The sequence below is a fragment of the Strongylocentrotus purpuratus genome, unplaced genomic scaffold (genome assembly GCF_000002235.5).
Source record: "Strongylocentrotus purpuratus isolate Spur 01 unplaced genomic scaffold, Spur_5.0 spur5_scaffold_2, whole genome shotgun sequence".
NCBI classification, from domain to species: domain Eukaryota; kingdom Metazoa; phylum Echinodermata; class Echinoidea; order Camarodonta; family Strongylocentrotidae; genus Strongylocentrotus; species Strongylocentrotus purpuratus.
This window is the reverse complement of record NW_022145605.1, coordinates 12,137,763-12,155,673: the sequence shown is the minus strand read 5'-3', so window position 1 is coordinate 12,155,673 and position 17,911 is coordinate 12,137,763. Positions and strand designations below refer to the sequence as shown.

At 35.6% G+C, this 17,911-nt stretch overlaps 1 protein-coding gene across 1 annotated transcript; it reads right to left on the bottom strand.

Annotated features, from left to right (window-relative positions):
• Positions 1-1,234: 1,234 nt before the first annotated feature.
• On the bottom strand, positions 1,235-15,880 carry LOC105447266. The gene is made up of 10 exons (XM_030991048.1): positions 15,810-15,880; positions 13,996-14,300; positions 11,571-13,093; positions 10,790-10,978; positions 9,605-9,769; positions 7,571-7,735; positions 5,993-6,127; positions 4,094-4,467; positions 2,307-2,400; positions 1,235-1,249 (listed from the first exon to the last, which is right to left on the bottom strand). Exons 1-10 carry the CDS (start codon positions 15,878-15,880, stop codon positions 1,235-1,237), a joined length of 3,036 nt encoding a protein of 1,011 aa, XP_030846908.1.
• Between the last annotated feature and the right edge of the window lie 2,031 nt (positions 15,881-17,911).

The window sequence follows — 17,911 nt, the reverse complement described above, 5'->3', positions numbered from 1 at the left end:
CAATGGTTATCATATTTACATCAAATGGCATTACATGACGATGTTAAATGGGGGGGGGGGGGGGGTGGGGTCACAAGGCGCCTCATTCTCTTTCTCTCTCTCTCTCTCTCTCTCTATCTCTCTCTATCTATATGATGTGATTGCAGAAATGTTTTGATCAGATCAAAGTACTTTCGAAGAGGCTGCAGAGAATTTAAGAACTCGCCCTTAAAATAAATCCACATTCTACATATACTTCAGAGTGTAAAGATAATAATTAATTAACAATTTAAAGTCGGGGCATAATCAATTTTTATCGTAGATATCATGTTACTATCCATTTTAACACGAAAATACTTCAATTAGCATATTTAGCATTACCAATTATTCAGTTAGCTAAGTTTCATTTTCAAATCCACAGTAGTCTGCGTGCTCTGTCGAGGGTGATCTTCCAATGTGTTCCAATGTTCAATACGTTGTTGCTTTACAACATCTATGATTTTGGAAACATTAAGGATAAAACAAATCATTCAAACTTAAACAAAACTATGTTTAAATGAAAAGAAGGTACCATTCATCCAACTTAATGCATCATTGCTTCATGAAATATTACCTGTTTCAATTACAGATCTATACATTACGGTATATACTCGTATATTCAAACTTTATGGAAATTGCCAGTAGAGTTTCTGTTTGGTAAGATCCATGCTACATGATCATTTGAAACCTTTCTTTAATTATACCTATAAATAAGAAAAGGGACATTTTCCATCTTTTCATGAGATATTAAAATCATATCGCTTAAAAACGGAGGACGAAGTACAATGAGCGTATTTGCCTTATACTTGTACATGAATTAAAAGTAATTTTTCACCAAATAAGTTCATCTATTTGTGCAGAGTTTTTTTTCTACATGTTTGTTATATTTAAGTTTCCGAAAATCATTACACGAATTAAGAAAAAACCTATTGGTAGACGTGGTCATTTTAATCAGACCCCAATTGACACATAACAGACAGCTTAAATTATGTGTATATAGTTTAAATCTTGGGTAACGATTGGGCGGAGCTCAATATGGATACCTAAAAAACTACCCTACTTTGAAAGGATGAAATTTAAGAAAGGGGAAGAAGAATTAAACAAAGGATTGGCATGTACAATATTGTTATATCTTACCACACCATACGTTACGGTGACAGTCAGCTTGCCTTCACTGTTTAACTCCGAAATTAATGGACCTAGATGCGGATTGGTGTCACACGTATCCAACCTATAGTAATAAAACAGTGCATTTGGAGAAAAACTATACATGATCTTCTAAACGAGACAAACCTGACATACAATACTCTTTTAACAAACTATGTGGGATTATATTGTGGTGTATGGTATGTGGTGTGAGAATAGATGACAATTACACATCCGGCATTCCATGATATTTTTCTGTATTTATATTGCATGTATGTAAACCATGGTATCATAACTGTGTTTGTAGGTAACAGCAAATCTATGAACTTCATGATGAATACATAAATAAATTACTTGATTTTGATTTATATTAAATTGGTATGAATAAATCCTGAAATGAAGAGATCGCCAGATTACGTGCTCTGGCAGGTCTAACTGCAAGACGGTTTGGATTGAGTTTTGGTGCATGGATTTGGAGAGACTATATCATGTTTTCTGTCTGTATTTTGGTTCTCACTGTGCTTCATACTCGTTAAGGCCATTGTTTTTAATAAAGCAGTGTGACTCATTTTCTACCCAATATATACTCGTATATTCAACCTCATGAATTAATTGATGTAAAAAGTATGTTTAATTTATCTGCTTTGTGCCACTGTGCTGAATTCACTTTTGCTAAAACGTATGGTACATGATTATTACAAACATGTCTTCAATTCGAACTATAGATAAGATAAGGAAATTTTCCATCTTGTGATAAGATATCTTTTTTTTTAAAGAGTGTCGAAGTACAATGAGCATTTTTGCCTTTGAAAAACATCATGAACATAAGAGAAAAGTGCCTTTTCACTATAATTGCTCTTATAGTTGTAAAAAGTCACTCTCTTTATGTTTGTTATTTCTCAGATTCCGGAAATCATTACACAGAGCAAGAACTGGGTTATTTTAATCAGGCGAGAATAAACTTATAAAAGGTAGCTTCAATACAAAATAAATATGTGTAATATTTCTTTCTTGGGTACCGATTGAATGGAGTTGAATATCGATAACAAACAAATACAAGAATACTTTTAAATGATGGAATGCAAGAAAGAGGAAGAAGGAACAATCGGAGGATGGGCATGTAATCTAATGTTATATCTTACCCTGCCATGCTTTACGATGACAGTCAGCTTGCCTTCACCGTTCACCTCAGAAATCAGTGGATCCAGATCCACGTCGGTACCACACTCTTCCAACCTATAGTAATAAAACAGTACATTTCGGGGTAGAATACGTGATCTTCAGAACAAACCTGACGTACGATACTCTTTTAAAACCCATCAGATATGTTTGCTTTGTGGTGTGAGAATAGAGGAAATGTCAATAAACATCAGACCTTGCATAATATTGCTCTGTATCTATATTGCAGGATTGCAAACCATGGTGTCGATGTTGTGTAAGGTAGGATACATCAAATCTATTAACATCATGATGCATGAAAACAATTGGATTTGAATTTATCTTAAGAAAATGTGATTGGACAATAAAAATAAATTATAATATACTGAGATCATCAAATTATGTAAAGTTTTGTAATATGCCTTATACAGCAGTCCATTATCTAATCTTTAAGACATCCTACTCATGTATGCACAATATTATCCATCTGAAATTCATTCCAATCTTTATTATTATTAGGTATTAAGTAACTTTACCTCTGATTCTAAACAAAATCCTGAATTTAGTTCATGCTGCAATCATAACTATTAACCTTTAGGTCAGAAATGAAGCCCATGAATTTTACAAGCCAATCACTTGCTTGATTATAAAGATATTTTTTAATTGAAATATGCAATTTCAAAACCATTTTCCCGACGATTTGTCCTAAGACTACAGTCTATTGGGAAAAATGAGTATGGTAAAAAGAGTCACTCAAAGATTTTTACTTTTTTGAAGCATTTCATGATCATTTGGAAGCGCAATTAATTTATTAAGGGCTTCAATATCACACCATATCACAGACACTGATAAAACGTAGGGCCATGCATCTCAGATTTGTAAAGCTGGAAGCATTGTTAAAGAATGTGTCCTTAATTGTATGCCTCATGTTTGTGTAGTCCCATATACATCTTTCTGTGTACAGTGCTTGTTAGTTTTACCAAGACTGGGCCCAATTTCTTATAGTTTTATGATTCCAGAACCTTGCAATTCCACACCGTTTCTATCAGAATATAATCGCATGACCAGAGTTTAACTTTATCTTTAATTGCCTCCATGCAGGTCCACTTTTATAACAATTAATGTATTGGAGGTTATGTTTTGGGGGTAGTCGAGTATTGGGGAATAACTTTCTGATCCAAATTGCAAATATTTAGCCATCATTAATGTACAAAAATTACAACTTTCCATTCTAGTAGCCGGAAATGAAAACTTAATTTGTGTATTAAGCATTAATTAATATTTTTATCCATCTTGAAATATATTTATTTTGTTCTGTATGACAATGCAAACCTCCGTAACATTTCTTGAATTGATTCAAGAAGGAGCTTAGATGGCAAGTTATGCAAACTAGAAATGTTGATTTATCTCTGATGGAACCTTATTTGCATATTTTGCAAACATCAATCGAAATGTTGATTAAAAAACGTGTACACGAACGTGTAAGGCAATGAATAATTTGAATAATTCGCATGCTAGTCAATTTTAACTGCTTTCCGCTACTTCACTGAAATGGAATAAATTCTTTGGCAACTTCTTACTTTTAGGTAAATTATTATTTTGAAAAAGAGAAAGCTAGTAAGGAGAGAAAGAAAATTAATCAGAAGAGAGGACAGAGAGAGAGAGAGAGAGAGAGAGGGATACGGATAAGAATAACGAAGAGGAAAAAAGATCACAGTTAAAGGTAACTAGTGTACCATTCCACAATGTGTACAACTCTAATGAGACTCACCTTATGCTTGATAGGTGTGGATGATCATCCAACTCATGGATGATCTCGGCTACCTTCTCGTTGTTTAGTCTAATGTTGGTAATGGACAGCTCGGTGAGTCGAGGGCATGATGTTATCACCGCCTTGCAAAATGACACGGGATCATCTAGTGTAGATGTGGCACTATGCGGGTCTCCCTGGATGTGAAGGTGAATTAGATGATGGAACGGAGAGCATGCCATCATAATGATATCTGATGAGACATTCTCCCGTCTCGACCAGTTCAGTTTGAGGGTTTTCACTCGGGGACATGATGTATTGAGTCCAAGATTCCACAGGATGGTCACATGCTTACTATCCACAGATAGCTCATATACTGCGGTTGTTTGACCAGTCTACAGGAAACAACATCGATACAAAAAAGATCGATCACTATATAAACTATGTATGAAAACCAGCACTAATGTAAGAAAAGATATTAAATATACTGACTAATTATTGTTTTGATTTGATATGATTTTATTTATTTATTTATTATTATTATTTTTATTTTTTTTGCAGTTTTACAAATATATACAAAACAAAATTTAACAAATCATTGCAAATTTGACACATTGCAAAAGAGTAAAGGCCTAAATTGAATAAAGTAAGGCTGGCTGTGAATGATCAAAAACATCAAACAGGAGTGTTGACAAAGTAAGCAAAGCTTGATAGCATGACTACCCTGTATGGATACATACTAATTTTACTGTTCATATAATGAAGGGTAAATATTTCACAAATATACAGTAATATAACTAAAAATGTTTTAAGTTGCCCTGGGAAGAAACAAACAAACGGGTACAGGTTTGTGGCAATTGGGACGAAGAATACAGCTGCTTTTAACCCTTTGGATACCGACATTATAAATGATATAGAGAATCTTCCATTGGCAATATAGCCATATGCGATACCTTTCAGGACGAATTGTAACCCATTTTTCCTCCAAAATATAAAAAATACCAATTTATTTTCAATTTCAGTGATCCGGCAGATTATGCTTATTTGGGCGATTCTGTTCAAGCTGGCTCAATTATGATCTCTTATTCTTGTATGTTATTGTATGTTGGAAGCTTAGCGAGAAAAAAAATCAATCAACCAATCAATCAACCATACACGTGTAATGCCTTCCATTAAAAATAAAGGTTAGTCTATCATAATACTTTACATAAGGGGGAACTTTCAATATTTTGAATACCAAAAATAGAGGGTTTCCCGCAGTAAGATGTAACATATCATGATCGCATTGCCAATACGAGTTTTACTATATCTTTAACATTATCGACATTCACAATTCCGTTTTTATTCTTTGTCCGCCTGTTTGTATACTTTGTTAAAATGTTTCTTATTTTGTCCGTTTTCACCGAAACGACCAATGCCAAATTCTGAATGAGGATCAATCCTTCTTTTTTCCTGGAAGAGGACGGGATTGTAGTACTAATTCTTATATTTTTTATTGTGATATTCGTTCAGCCAGTTTAAAACAAAAAAATGTTCAACTGATTTTACATTACGGAACGTTAGACATTTGATGAAGAAGAACATAAGCAAAACCATCTGTATACAAAATAGCAAACGGCAATCATTCATCAATCGACATTTAACAAGCTTTGACAAAATGTGTATCCTGGTTAAATTTCATCTAAATTGAAAAAACTAAGAATATGCATGTATAGACGTTTGACATATAAAATCATCCATTGATTTAACGAACATCCCGTAGTATGTAGTTTTAATTTGATTTCAAAGCAAAATACATTATCCTTTTGGCAATTCCATTGTCATTCATATTTAGTATTTTTGGTTTTTCTGAACCCCTTCCTTTTGAGTTTCGAAAAAAGAGGATTTTAACTTCAAACTTTGAATAGTAAAGATACATACCAGTGTCTCTCTATCGTCCGTGTCAACTCGTCTGATTTTGCTCAAGCTGAGTGATTGGAGGCATGGTAGCGCGAGGATGGAGTGTAGTCTTCGTGGAGTCATCATGGAAACACCCGCAATACTCAACGTCTCGATCTGTGCCAAGATAATGTATCAGTATACAAAAGAGGTAAATCCGCAACGATGTGATCCAATCATTGTTTTTTTACTAAGTTAAACATAAACACCTCTTTTAATCATAGCTAAAATCAGATGTATCTGCATCACATTAACTCATTCACTTTAAGTCTTATTATTTCGCCTCCATTTCCACTATAGTTCAAATGAATAAACATATTTTAATTATTTAAAAAAAAAAGCGTGGCCTGATATAAATTATGTCCATAGACACCATAGGCAGGCACGCAAATTTCCATATTCTCGAGCGTCATGTAAAGATTTGGGCCCCTTCTTAAGAGAGTTTATATTTATCGCAACTTACTTGCGACAAATATCAATCACAACTATCTACATAAGATATAGGGAACTACAAACTTGCGATTGATCCAAATCAATCGCAACTGTTTGTACGACGGGGAACATAAACATCATAATATTCATGGCTTCATATATTATTTATCTAGTGTTACAAATTATTCATTAAGGAATGCATTTAAAGTATTTTACAATTATTATTTTTAAATTGACTTTATACATCAATAATACAATCAATAAATCAAAGAATCAAACACCTCGGTATATTGTTTGAATATTTATAGTAAGCCGATCAAAATCCAACATTTTTAATTGACCCCATATTAATGAAAAGCCGTCTGTCTATAGTCAAAAATTATAATAATATCGCAATCGCAAATAATTTTTTTTTTAAAATGTAGGAATCATCATCAGGTTAAATATCTTATTGTTCCCTTGGTTGGTTCTAACATATTTGTCATATTGTTATTTAGTTTGGGGGAGTACATATCAAAGAAGTCTTAGTAAACTAAACTCATGAATTGGGGGCGCTATGATGCAAATCTGATATACAGTACCTACAAGGCCCCTCAAAACACGCTGTAGTAAATACTGAGATAGAGAGTGAGAGAGGTAGAGAGAGAGAGAGAGAGAGTGAGAGTAAACTAAGGGCCATGACTCTTGAAAGAATAGAGAAAGGCGAGATAACGAAGGACAAACTAATGTCTCACATATACGGTAGTAGAATAAGTGCCTGCTAAAGCGAAATAAAATATTAAATCATCTCTATACTGTATATGGCATAATATGCTAGGGACTATTGACAATATATTTTTTTCAAAAAGAAGCACACTACTTTGTACATAATATGCGCTTAAAACATTCTTTTAAAAACATCTATATCTGTTATTCATTACGGCACTAAGGCCATAGTCTACTCACACGATTCGTTTTCCTTTTTTTTTACATGGTCAAACTATCATATTGATATGAGAGTGCTCGTAACAGATGAAAATAAGTGATGTCTTTCAAAAAAGTGTGAAAAAACAGTTACCCCAGTTGAGTTTGAAGAATGCAAAACAGTTGGCAAAAAATCGTTTCCAATAAAAATCGTGTTCGGTATACCTTTGATTCTGACGCCTCAGAGGCCATCGTTGAGTAGAACTCATCACTCAGCTTCACATCGTACAGCTTCAGTGATCGAAGATTGGGCATGAAGCAGAGACCTCTCGCGTAGTGTGAGGATGTGGCAGAACGCAAATGCAAATGTAAATGCGTTAGCTCTTCAATCTGGTGACAGGACAGGTTGAATAAAGCGAATAGTAATATCAAGTATAGACGACATGTATAATTTAAATATTTGTTCATTGTCATTGATGTAACATCATTAACTTCTACTTAGAATTTTACATGAGAGAGAGAGAAAGAGGAAATTGAGACACAGAGAGAGAGACAGAAAGAGACATAGAAATAGAGATGGAGAGAGAACAAATCCCACAATGGAGCAAAGAGCAAAGAGCAAGAGCAACTAAAAGCGAAATGAAGAAATACTAACAAATTTGATTAATTACAAATGGAAACGAGAGATCCCGTCAGTTCGAACAGAGTAAAAGTGTATATCTTTTTATTTCTACTGTTAGTATATGTAATATCTTGTTGGGACTATTGATAGCAAACTATGACAAAACTATAAAACAGGCTATTATGAATCAGTATCATAATGACACTAAAATCCAGTCTTTTCACATAATCAAGCGCGCCGGAAGCAGTTTGGGATTGGGGGGCAAACATTCCAGGGGGCTCACCTTCCAGGGGCAGTGACGTAACGAGCAAAAACGTTTGGAAGGGAGGGGGCAGAAGAAAAATCTGCATCACCATCACTCTTATACGTTACATGCAGGCCCCGCGGAACATTTTTCAAAGTAGATTACTAACGATCAGGTAAAGCGTAAATTGGCGTGAGGTCGAGGGCCTGAGCCCCGGCAGGGGGTCAAGGGGCTGAACCCCCAGAAGCTTAGGGGTTTTAGGCATTAAAATTATGGTCAGATAAGCAAATTTAGATACCTTATTTGTGACACTGGAAGGCCACTAGTTTGCGGAGAGTCCAGGGAGCAGAGCCCCCGGAAGCTCGGGGTTTTTAGGTATTTAATAACGGTCAGATGGGCATACAGGGGACTGCCTTAGGGCCCCTGGCGGGGTCCGGGGGCGGAGCCCCCGTAAGCTCTGGGGTTTTAGGCATTAATTACGGTCAGATGAGCATATTTTGATACCTCATTTGTGACATTGGCAGGACACTTATTTTTTTCTCTCTCTTTCTTTCTTTTTCTCTGTAACAAACTTTTTCAAAAAGTGAGGGGGGCTCGAGCCCCCGAGCTCGGCCGTTCTGCAGACCCTGACATAAAGGCTTCTAAATAAGCATATTTTTCGCCCGACTGTAAATTTGGGAATTTCTTATTTTCCAACAAACGCATAAAAAGGTATGACTTACAAAAAAATATAGAAAAAATACCGGGAAAAAATCATATCATTTCAGCAACATTCGTAAATCACTGGTATCGAATAACAAATACCCCCATCAGTACGCCAGTGTTCAGGGGCTCATGAGCTTCTCACCCCTTTAACAAAAAACAGACACGCTTTCTCATTCTCTCACAATATGTCCACGATATGCGTGTATCGCTATTATAAAAACCTCCATTGATAAATATAGGTAGCATGCGCAATGTTTAGGAAATATAATTCATGTTAACCTTCCTTTTCTTTGAATAGAATTTTATACGTCATTTAATTCAGGTTTTTATTATTGTTATGTTCTTTTGGGTTAAAAATACAAACCATCTTTACTCCTTTACTGCTTTTTTTTTTTAGGGGGGGGGGGGGGGTGGCGTTTCGGGAGGGCAAAAATGCGTTTTGCCCCCCACTTTTTTTGGTTGGGGGGGGGGGGGGGAAGGGCAACTGCCCCTGCCCCCCCCCCCCCCCCCCCCCCCCCCCCCCACTTCCGGCGCCTATGCACATGATTCACATGATGGTCAGACTTTATGAGCGTGATTGCGAGTTATGACAATGCGAGCATACAGTTAACCACATATATTCAGTCTGAAGAATGCTAAAATATTTAGGGAAAAAATAATATCCAATACAAATTGAGTTTGGGTATACCTTTGACGTTGAGGCCTCAGAGTCCATCGTTGAGTAGAACTCATCACTCAGCTTTACACTGTACAGTCCCAATGATCGAAGATTTGGCATGGAGCAGAGGCCTCTCGCGTAATGAGAGGATGCAGCAGATCCTAGATCCGCGTTCTTGTGAGTTAGCTCTTCAATCTATTGGAGTGACAGGACAGGTTGAATAAAGTGAATGCTAATAGGGACTTTTAGATTTGCGTGGACTGATACGTGTGACGTCCATTCACGTCAGTGCATTAAAAGGACGTCGATCGTAGCATAGACCAATTGTCTTCGTGCGAATCTAAAAGTCCCTAATATCAAGTATAGACGACATGTCTAACTTAAATATTTGTTCATTCTCATGAATGCAACACCATTAAAGGGCAAACCAATCCTTGCAAAAATTATATTCATGCGAAAGCAGAAAAATCAGAGAAAAGTTTGAAATATATCGGACCAAAAGTAAGAAAGTTATGAATGTTTAAAATATGAGATCATGGCAGCTTTTTGTCAGTGTATTGTGACGTAGTGATGGACAACTCTTCCGTTTGTTGTGTACCAAAATATCTCTAACTTCTGTTTTTTTTCTCCCAAGTGCCTTCACCTTTGGGGTACTACTCAACATTTATTATGAAGAGTAGATTATTACAGGTAATGTATAAAGAAACCATCCCGAGTCATGCATTTTCGAAAATATTTTTGTCATTTTGTATGTTATAACAAATTTGAAAGTTGTCCGCCACTACATCACAGAAACATTCCCGATCCATACAAGTTCAAGAGCACATAGATAGGGGGATTGCATTTTCGAAACAAATTGAATGGAAGGGGATCGCTATAGTGCAAATTTGGTACGTTATCGTAAGTTAATATCAACGAATAAGGGTATGGCGGCTGGACAACATGACATATCCACAGAAACTTTGTGAAAATGGTAACCCGACCCATAGATTAAAAGAGAAATTTAAATGAGTATTATTTGTATGGCAAATAATGAGTTAAACTTCTAAAAGACACTATAATACACTATGTAGGTTCTGAGGCCGTCTATAATGCAAAGTTTCGGTATTGAAAAAGGAAAGTTGCTACGCTTTCTTGCATAATAATTTAATTGTAAAAACCCGTAGGTATCACATAATTAGAGGATTCATCAACGTTAGTAGAGTAATCAGACACCTTGGACTGTGAAGCTGCAACAGAAATTCCTAGATAGAATTTAGCATCCCGACGCACGCTTTCAATGATCAACCTTCGTAAGTTCTGCAATGTGAAGAGACCTACTGCTGCTGCGTGTGACGATGAGGTGTTATGTTCGAAGGACGGTCTAGCGCCCATTTCTTCTCGAATAGAGGACGTTGTTCTTACCTGTAAAGAAATGTCAGCATTCGATCAATAAATAAGACTTTCAATTAATATAATCAAAGATACCATGCTAATAGTTTAATTTGGGCAAACATCATTATAGGATGCATTCGTTTGGCGTAATTTTTTCACCATGTCTTCACCATGAGCCTAGATTCTGACAGTATTTATGTATGTAAATTGCATGGATACAAACACACATTCTAGTCATTATCTGTAATAAGTATACCTGAAAGGTGCGTAGCTATAAAGGTAGTTCCGGAGGGCATATTGAATATAGAACAAACTATATTTTCTGTAGTTCGTCTGGTTGGCTCAGCCTTTTATCTTTGTTTGGTTTTTGTTTAATATTGAAACAGCCATGCATTGTTACCTTACTCCTTTATTAGCAAGTCCTTTAAATTTATATATGAAGAAGAGACAAACGGTAACATGTTTGTCGTTCTCATGTGAGTCTGATTACACATTGCAACACAGCCCACTATAGTATATAATATCAACATGGCAGTTCTAAATGATTATGGGTCAGAAGGATGAAACAAGAATTTGATAAATGAAAATGAGATACATCTATAATTCTATTCACGGAACTTACTACTTCTGTCCCCATTTTCTCCAGTATGAAGAGATATGCGCCGATTGGACCATGATAATCTAACGTAAGATCTGCCTTCGTGTTCAAAAGATTCCTGACGGGATCAATGGCTTCTGAATCATGACATTCAAAAGCTACCTCAATGATGAACTCCATGTCATCAACTTTCTTGCATAGGGCTTCCAGGACCGACTTTCCTACTTCACAATCATGAGCTGCAGTGAAGTATAAGACATATCTGAATTCCTTGTAGTCTTCTAAAAGGGTATCTGCCAGGATTCTGTTGAATTCTTGACGATCTTTGTGGAACAGTGATGCAAGGTATAAACTCGCCATGTACTCCTGTAGTAGCTTATGAGGGAAAGAGAATTCTTGGAGGAATTGCTTTCGCTGACTTTCTCTGATTCGCAAGGGTGCTGGCCTTATTTCCTTGCTAAGAATCCCGACCTCGCATGCAATCATGGCAGCCTCCGTGCATGAGCCTAACGCTTCTTCATCGAAGATGAGCTGTTTAACCAACAGACCTTCAAAAGCGATACGACCGATCTCTTTCATACTACCACTAGCTTTGCTCATGCGGCTTCCATAACCCTCTTTATTTGGTTTGGAAGAGTATTGCTCTTGAAGTGAAAAGACAAGACGCTTCAAGAAATGCGAGAATGTTTTCATTGTCTGAATATTTTCCCGCCCAAGTGGCGTTTTCCACAGGCAACATAGCATACAGCAGAATATCGGGAAGGGTGCCATGTACTCAGAAAACACCTGGTTTGTATCAATGAGCTTAATGAGGGTCGAAGCAGACTGAAAGTCATCTATGAAAAAGTTTTTGATATATGTTGACATGTTTTGCCTCGTGAAGCCCTTAACCTTACCAAACGTGTAATGGTCATTAATCGTCATGTTGCTCTTGATCTGATCAGCTCCAAAAGGACGGGTTGTGATTACGACTGGGGTATCAATGAATCGTTCTCCTCTTACGATCGATACGATAGCGTCACTGTGATTAGGCTCTCTGATGTCGATTTGTGCCTCGTCTAGTCCGTCCAATAAGATAAGGACTTTTCTCTGATTATCCCTGATATATTCATCAACACCTTCCCCTTTTATTTCTGTTTCGTCTGGGAAATGGCCCATAACAGTATCCCCGAAGAATCTGCTCTCTGTGATCTCTCGAAATGATTCAAGAAACAGCAGATTGATTTCTTGAAGAATTTTACCCTCGGCCCAATCAAGAGCTATCTTAGCAAAGAGTGTCGATTTACCTACACCAGCTTCTCCAATGAAAGCTAATCGTGTTACAAAACCTGTCGTTGTTTCAGTTTTGATGACTTGAAACAACCCATCATAATCTATTGGCTCTTCCCTTTCCCCTCCCAATCCTAACATTAGGACGAGACTGACATAGATGTGCTGAAGCCGTGTCCGTGACCCGGAGTCCACAGGCGATGTTTTGACCTTAGCAAATTTCTTGCGATATCTATTTTTCAGTTGTTTCTTTAACTTAAGTATGGCACTTGTGTCACCTGGGGAAAGAATGGAAAATAGTAATATAAGTAATAACATTCGATACAGACTTCGTTGAATACACTGCCGAGGAAGTTGATATCGTATTGCTGTTTCTGTTTAAACAGGTTCTGGCTAAAAAAATGAAGCTCAGAATGTATTATGCATATACACCGATGGAACAGTATATGATAGATTAAAGCCAATGATCGTGAGACGATGCTTTTAAACATATTGTAAGCGCAATTTGTCCGACGTGTAATTATGTGTCACGTAGCATGGTGAATGCTGCCACAACGCAACATTTAGATGGAAACTAATCTATTTTGTATAATTTCATTTCAAATATTTTCCGGTGGTATGGAAGCAATTAAATTCGTTTTGTCAAAATTTCATATAATCATATTTCAGAAGAAAGACTTAATGAATTGTGAACATGATTCGGTTTAACATTTTATTTCAACATTTTAGAAAATGTTATGTTCGTGCATAAGATGCATGCTGTGATATCATTTTAATTTTTTGTTGTGATTCTCTCTGTATCAAATTGTAAGCATGAATGAAAATGAATGTAAAAATTAATATCAGGGATTGACAAAATTTTTCGTATCATTTCAAATTGCAGCACAAAAAAGATCGCAAATGACACATAAAAGGACTTTAGTTATTATGTTTTGTCTGTGGAACAATTTATTTCACGTGTTCTCGTAATCGAGTGTGCATAAAATTGTCTTATCAAGATATCAGGGGAAGTTAAAAGGAGCTGTTGAGAAAGAAGAATGGAAATTGTTTGAGAATGTGCACACAATTTGTAATGTAAACTTTTACTCAAACTAAGGACATGGTTTTCACTTATGGAAAGGAATCAAGTTGCTGTATAGGTATTTTCATATTAAATATCATTTATATTTGAGAAGCTTACCTCTTGTGCTGCTTGTGAAACATGTCTCCTCCACCTCTAATAGACTCGCCCTTTTGAGAGCTGCTCTGAGAATTGGGAGTCGCTTTGGTGGTTTTACCGTCTCTGCCCAGTTCTGAAGCATCACCACATTACCATGACTGGTCTTTCTATCTCCAGCCCAATTCGTTTGTAATGCACGGTTGATATCAGGATTCTGAATCCCAAGCGCGAGACCAAGTCTTGTTAAATCGTCATCATTTGATATGGCGTCTCCTACTCTAATGATGACGTCATCGCATCCACGCGTTTGACTCGATGCTTGACCACTAGAATATAACAAAATACAGAATTTAAGCATTGTATCCTTAAACTTAAGCTACCATCTAATCAAGTATCGGTTGGATATCACAAATTCCATATCAATTAGTAAATAATCAAACGAAATACTCTGGTCAGTTTTCAATTCCTTCCTGCTTCACCTTTCATGTTACCGGTATGTGAATTCAGTATTTAACAGAGTAAAAAATAGCCATAAAATTATCACAAATCTTAAACATTCATTTTAATAATACACCAATATGTGAGCTAGTAATATTCTTAGATTTAAAGGTACTTAGTAACATTGTGATGGTTGATTTCACAAATCTGTTGAATCAGGATGCAAAACACGTAAAATTATGTTTTTATGTATGGATTATCCAACTACGATGCCCCAAATCCGAAATTAATTCACGCAATATGAAGATTTTTAACAAAGTTCAACGGGTTTTCGAACGGGCGTCGATGTGCGGCGCTTCTGAATCTAAATTCTCCCAACCATTTTTGAATTTTCCCAACCGTTTTTCCATGAAAAAAAGACATAAAAACAGGCCATAAAAAACTGTCAACACTTTGTCTGGAACGGAATGTAGAGCCATTTTATTGCTTTGTGAGATTCCCATTCACGTAAAATATAATTAAAGTGTAATAATATAGTTGGGAGAATTAAGGAATCGATCGGATCAGTTTTTCCCAATTTGTACCATGAATAATGGTCCGTTTTCGCTCAAATTTTCAGATTATCTTTAATTGTACATCAAGCATTGAAGTCACTACCTTAGCACCACTATCTCTCATCTGAACAATGTTACAAAGTCCCTTTAAGGAACATTTTAATACTTTAGATATACTTAGTCATTTTGGTGGTGATTTCGATTAAATAGAAATATGAAGTATTTGAATTTAAAAATCCCCATACATTTAGACTGACAAGGAAATTTACTTTTTCAACTGCAATGTCGTTCTCGTAGGATTTATATTAAAATCCCTTAAGGGGCTTTCTTATATCCAATTGGACGTAGGTTTCGTTGGGATACATTCATATTGGGTACTTGATCACGATATTATAATAGTAGACCAGCCAACATTAGAAAAGCATATGATTCCAATATGTTCATTGAACCAAATGTATGACCCCATTCCAAAACTTCGTATTACCGTTAAGGAATTTACTATTTAATATGGTCAACTGTAGGGCCTATATAATCCTATCTGTTCCTAGTGTACTGATAACAAGAATCGTTGTATCTTGGAGGTTTGGTGTTGATCATTTCTTTCCCTTGGAGATTAATAAGGAATAACGATATATTGTTTATTTTCAATTCTTGTTTCACAGCAGGTGTCGACCATCGTTTATAGTTACTACCATTGGTTCATTCAGATGACATTTTAAGGAATAATAATCTGAACTACTCCAAAAAGTGATAAATGATCTTTAGTCATTGGCATTCCATGACCAGTGCACATTTAACAAGTATACATGTATCACAGTGGACCTATGCTTAACATATCTGTACCTTGTACTTGGCGTGTCATCCCTCGGGGGCTCGATAATTTCTTCAGGTTTCTTAGAAAACCTCTTTCCCATCGTGAAGGTATCTAGGCGGAGGAGAAACGTAAACATATAAATAGAGATACATAATAGAGATAGATAACCACAATCATGGTTTGTCTGGCCCGGGGCACAAGTCCTAAAAAATTGACCGGATGAAGAATATTCAAATGTTATCGATGTTTTTTTCATGGGGGCCTAATGACGAGTTATTCCATTTACCTGTTATTAATGAATGATCATCCATACTCAGAATCGAGTCTTTGTTTAAAGAGTGAATATGTTAATAAGCCGGTCTATTATTTTCAAACTCTCACTGCACCGGTAACATATATGTGACAAACAGTCGAGGTGCTTTCAAAATCAAATTGTTTCAGAAAAACGTATATGCTGGTCAATTTATATCAAAATTTAGAGTATGAGTCAAATATTATAGATACTTTTGAGAAAACTGCAAATAAAGTATAAGATCAAACTAGACTTTAATTCGTCACTTTGACGAATTAGGTGATACGTAGCTATTTTTGTATCATGAAAGTGTGCCGATGATGATCTAATGATAATATTCATTAAATCGATAATGACGATATTTGATTTGATTTGATTTGATTTGATTTATAAGTTTCTGCATCTTTTTCCTTTTTTTAATCATACAATTTCATGAACATAATATGGTTTGAAACAATATTTTATGTGTATATAATTTTAGACAGATAATAAACGAATTTAAGCAATTATATTGAATGCATAATTTTTTGGTTTTAAATGACGATTTTGTTTTTAAAGCTTTTTTGCCTTTATTCAGATCTTCATAATTATACAAAATGATGAATAGGAACACAATTGTTCTTACAGTATAAACATACATGTAGTACATTGTCTCATACATTTTAAACACAGACATATTTTCCATGAGTATCCAAACTAATAAAGTACACATTCAAAACAAGTGTACAGAATATGCTCCAATTCCTTTAAAAAGGAAAAGGTGACGGTAATACTTGGATACAACGATGACTATGATTAAAAGTGGTATAGCGCCCCCTTCAGGTATTCGATAGAGAATTGTTATATGATTAAACTATTAATTTACTAAACAAGCTCAAATTTTCGCCTGATTGCAGAGCCTACCTCATTGAACTGATATTTCGACGTACTACATACGCAACATAATGAACAAGTCTAGACTGGAATGTAGTATCAATCACCTCCCATAGGCATAACACGCATATTAAGCAAAAATCTGACATATGTCGCCTTTAATCGCAATTTTCACCATAATGACGTCATCAAAATGAATAAATATTGATAATAATCTTGTGAGGAATTGTCTCAGCTACAACATATCAAAATTCAGAAGAAAATTGATCAATGTTTGCAGAGATACATTCATTTTCCGTAAATATGCTGACGTCATAATATGCAAATTCGTATTTTGAGTTCCAAGGTCAATATGATTATGTCAAAATATACTTAATGGCCAAATGAGACATGGTATCATATCTCCGACTTATACTCTATCTAAATATAAAAACAAAATGAGGGTTCCTTTCCAACAAAAGAGCTAACATGGATTTTGTATAGGCATGTTTTTGCCAATATGTGCTACATGTATGTATTACAAAACTCGCGCATACGCCTTGAACAGACACTCATTCCGTTATTAATAGTGATAAAGAGATAAACATGGTATCAAATTGTTCGGACAAATATGAGGAATATCCTGTCAAAAAAAAATGACTGGTAAATTATTTTGCGTTTGGCTGTGACGGACGAAAACGCGCGAAAATGCGCGTTTGCGCGATTTTTTTATAAAATGCTTATAATGGCATGAAAAGTTTGCAAAATGAATTTGAGATGATTTGGAGCAATTAAAAAATTTACGCGCATGCGCGTTTTTTAAAAACTGATATTGATTGGACGGATATTGACCTTGATCATAATAAATATGAATGAGGAAAGACTTTCTGTTATGAAGATATGATCATGAGTTGATTTTCACAAAATGGCGCCTAGATGACGTCACGGTAATCTTGAGTCTCTAAAAAGTCACGCAGTTCTAAGTTA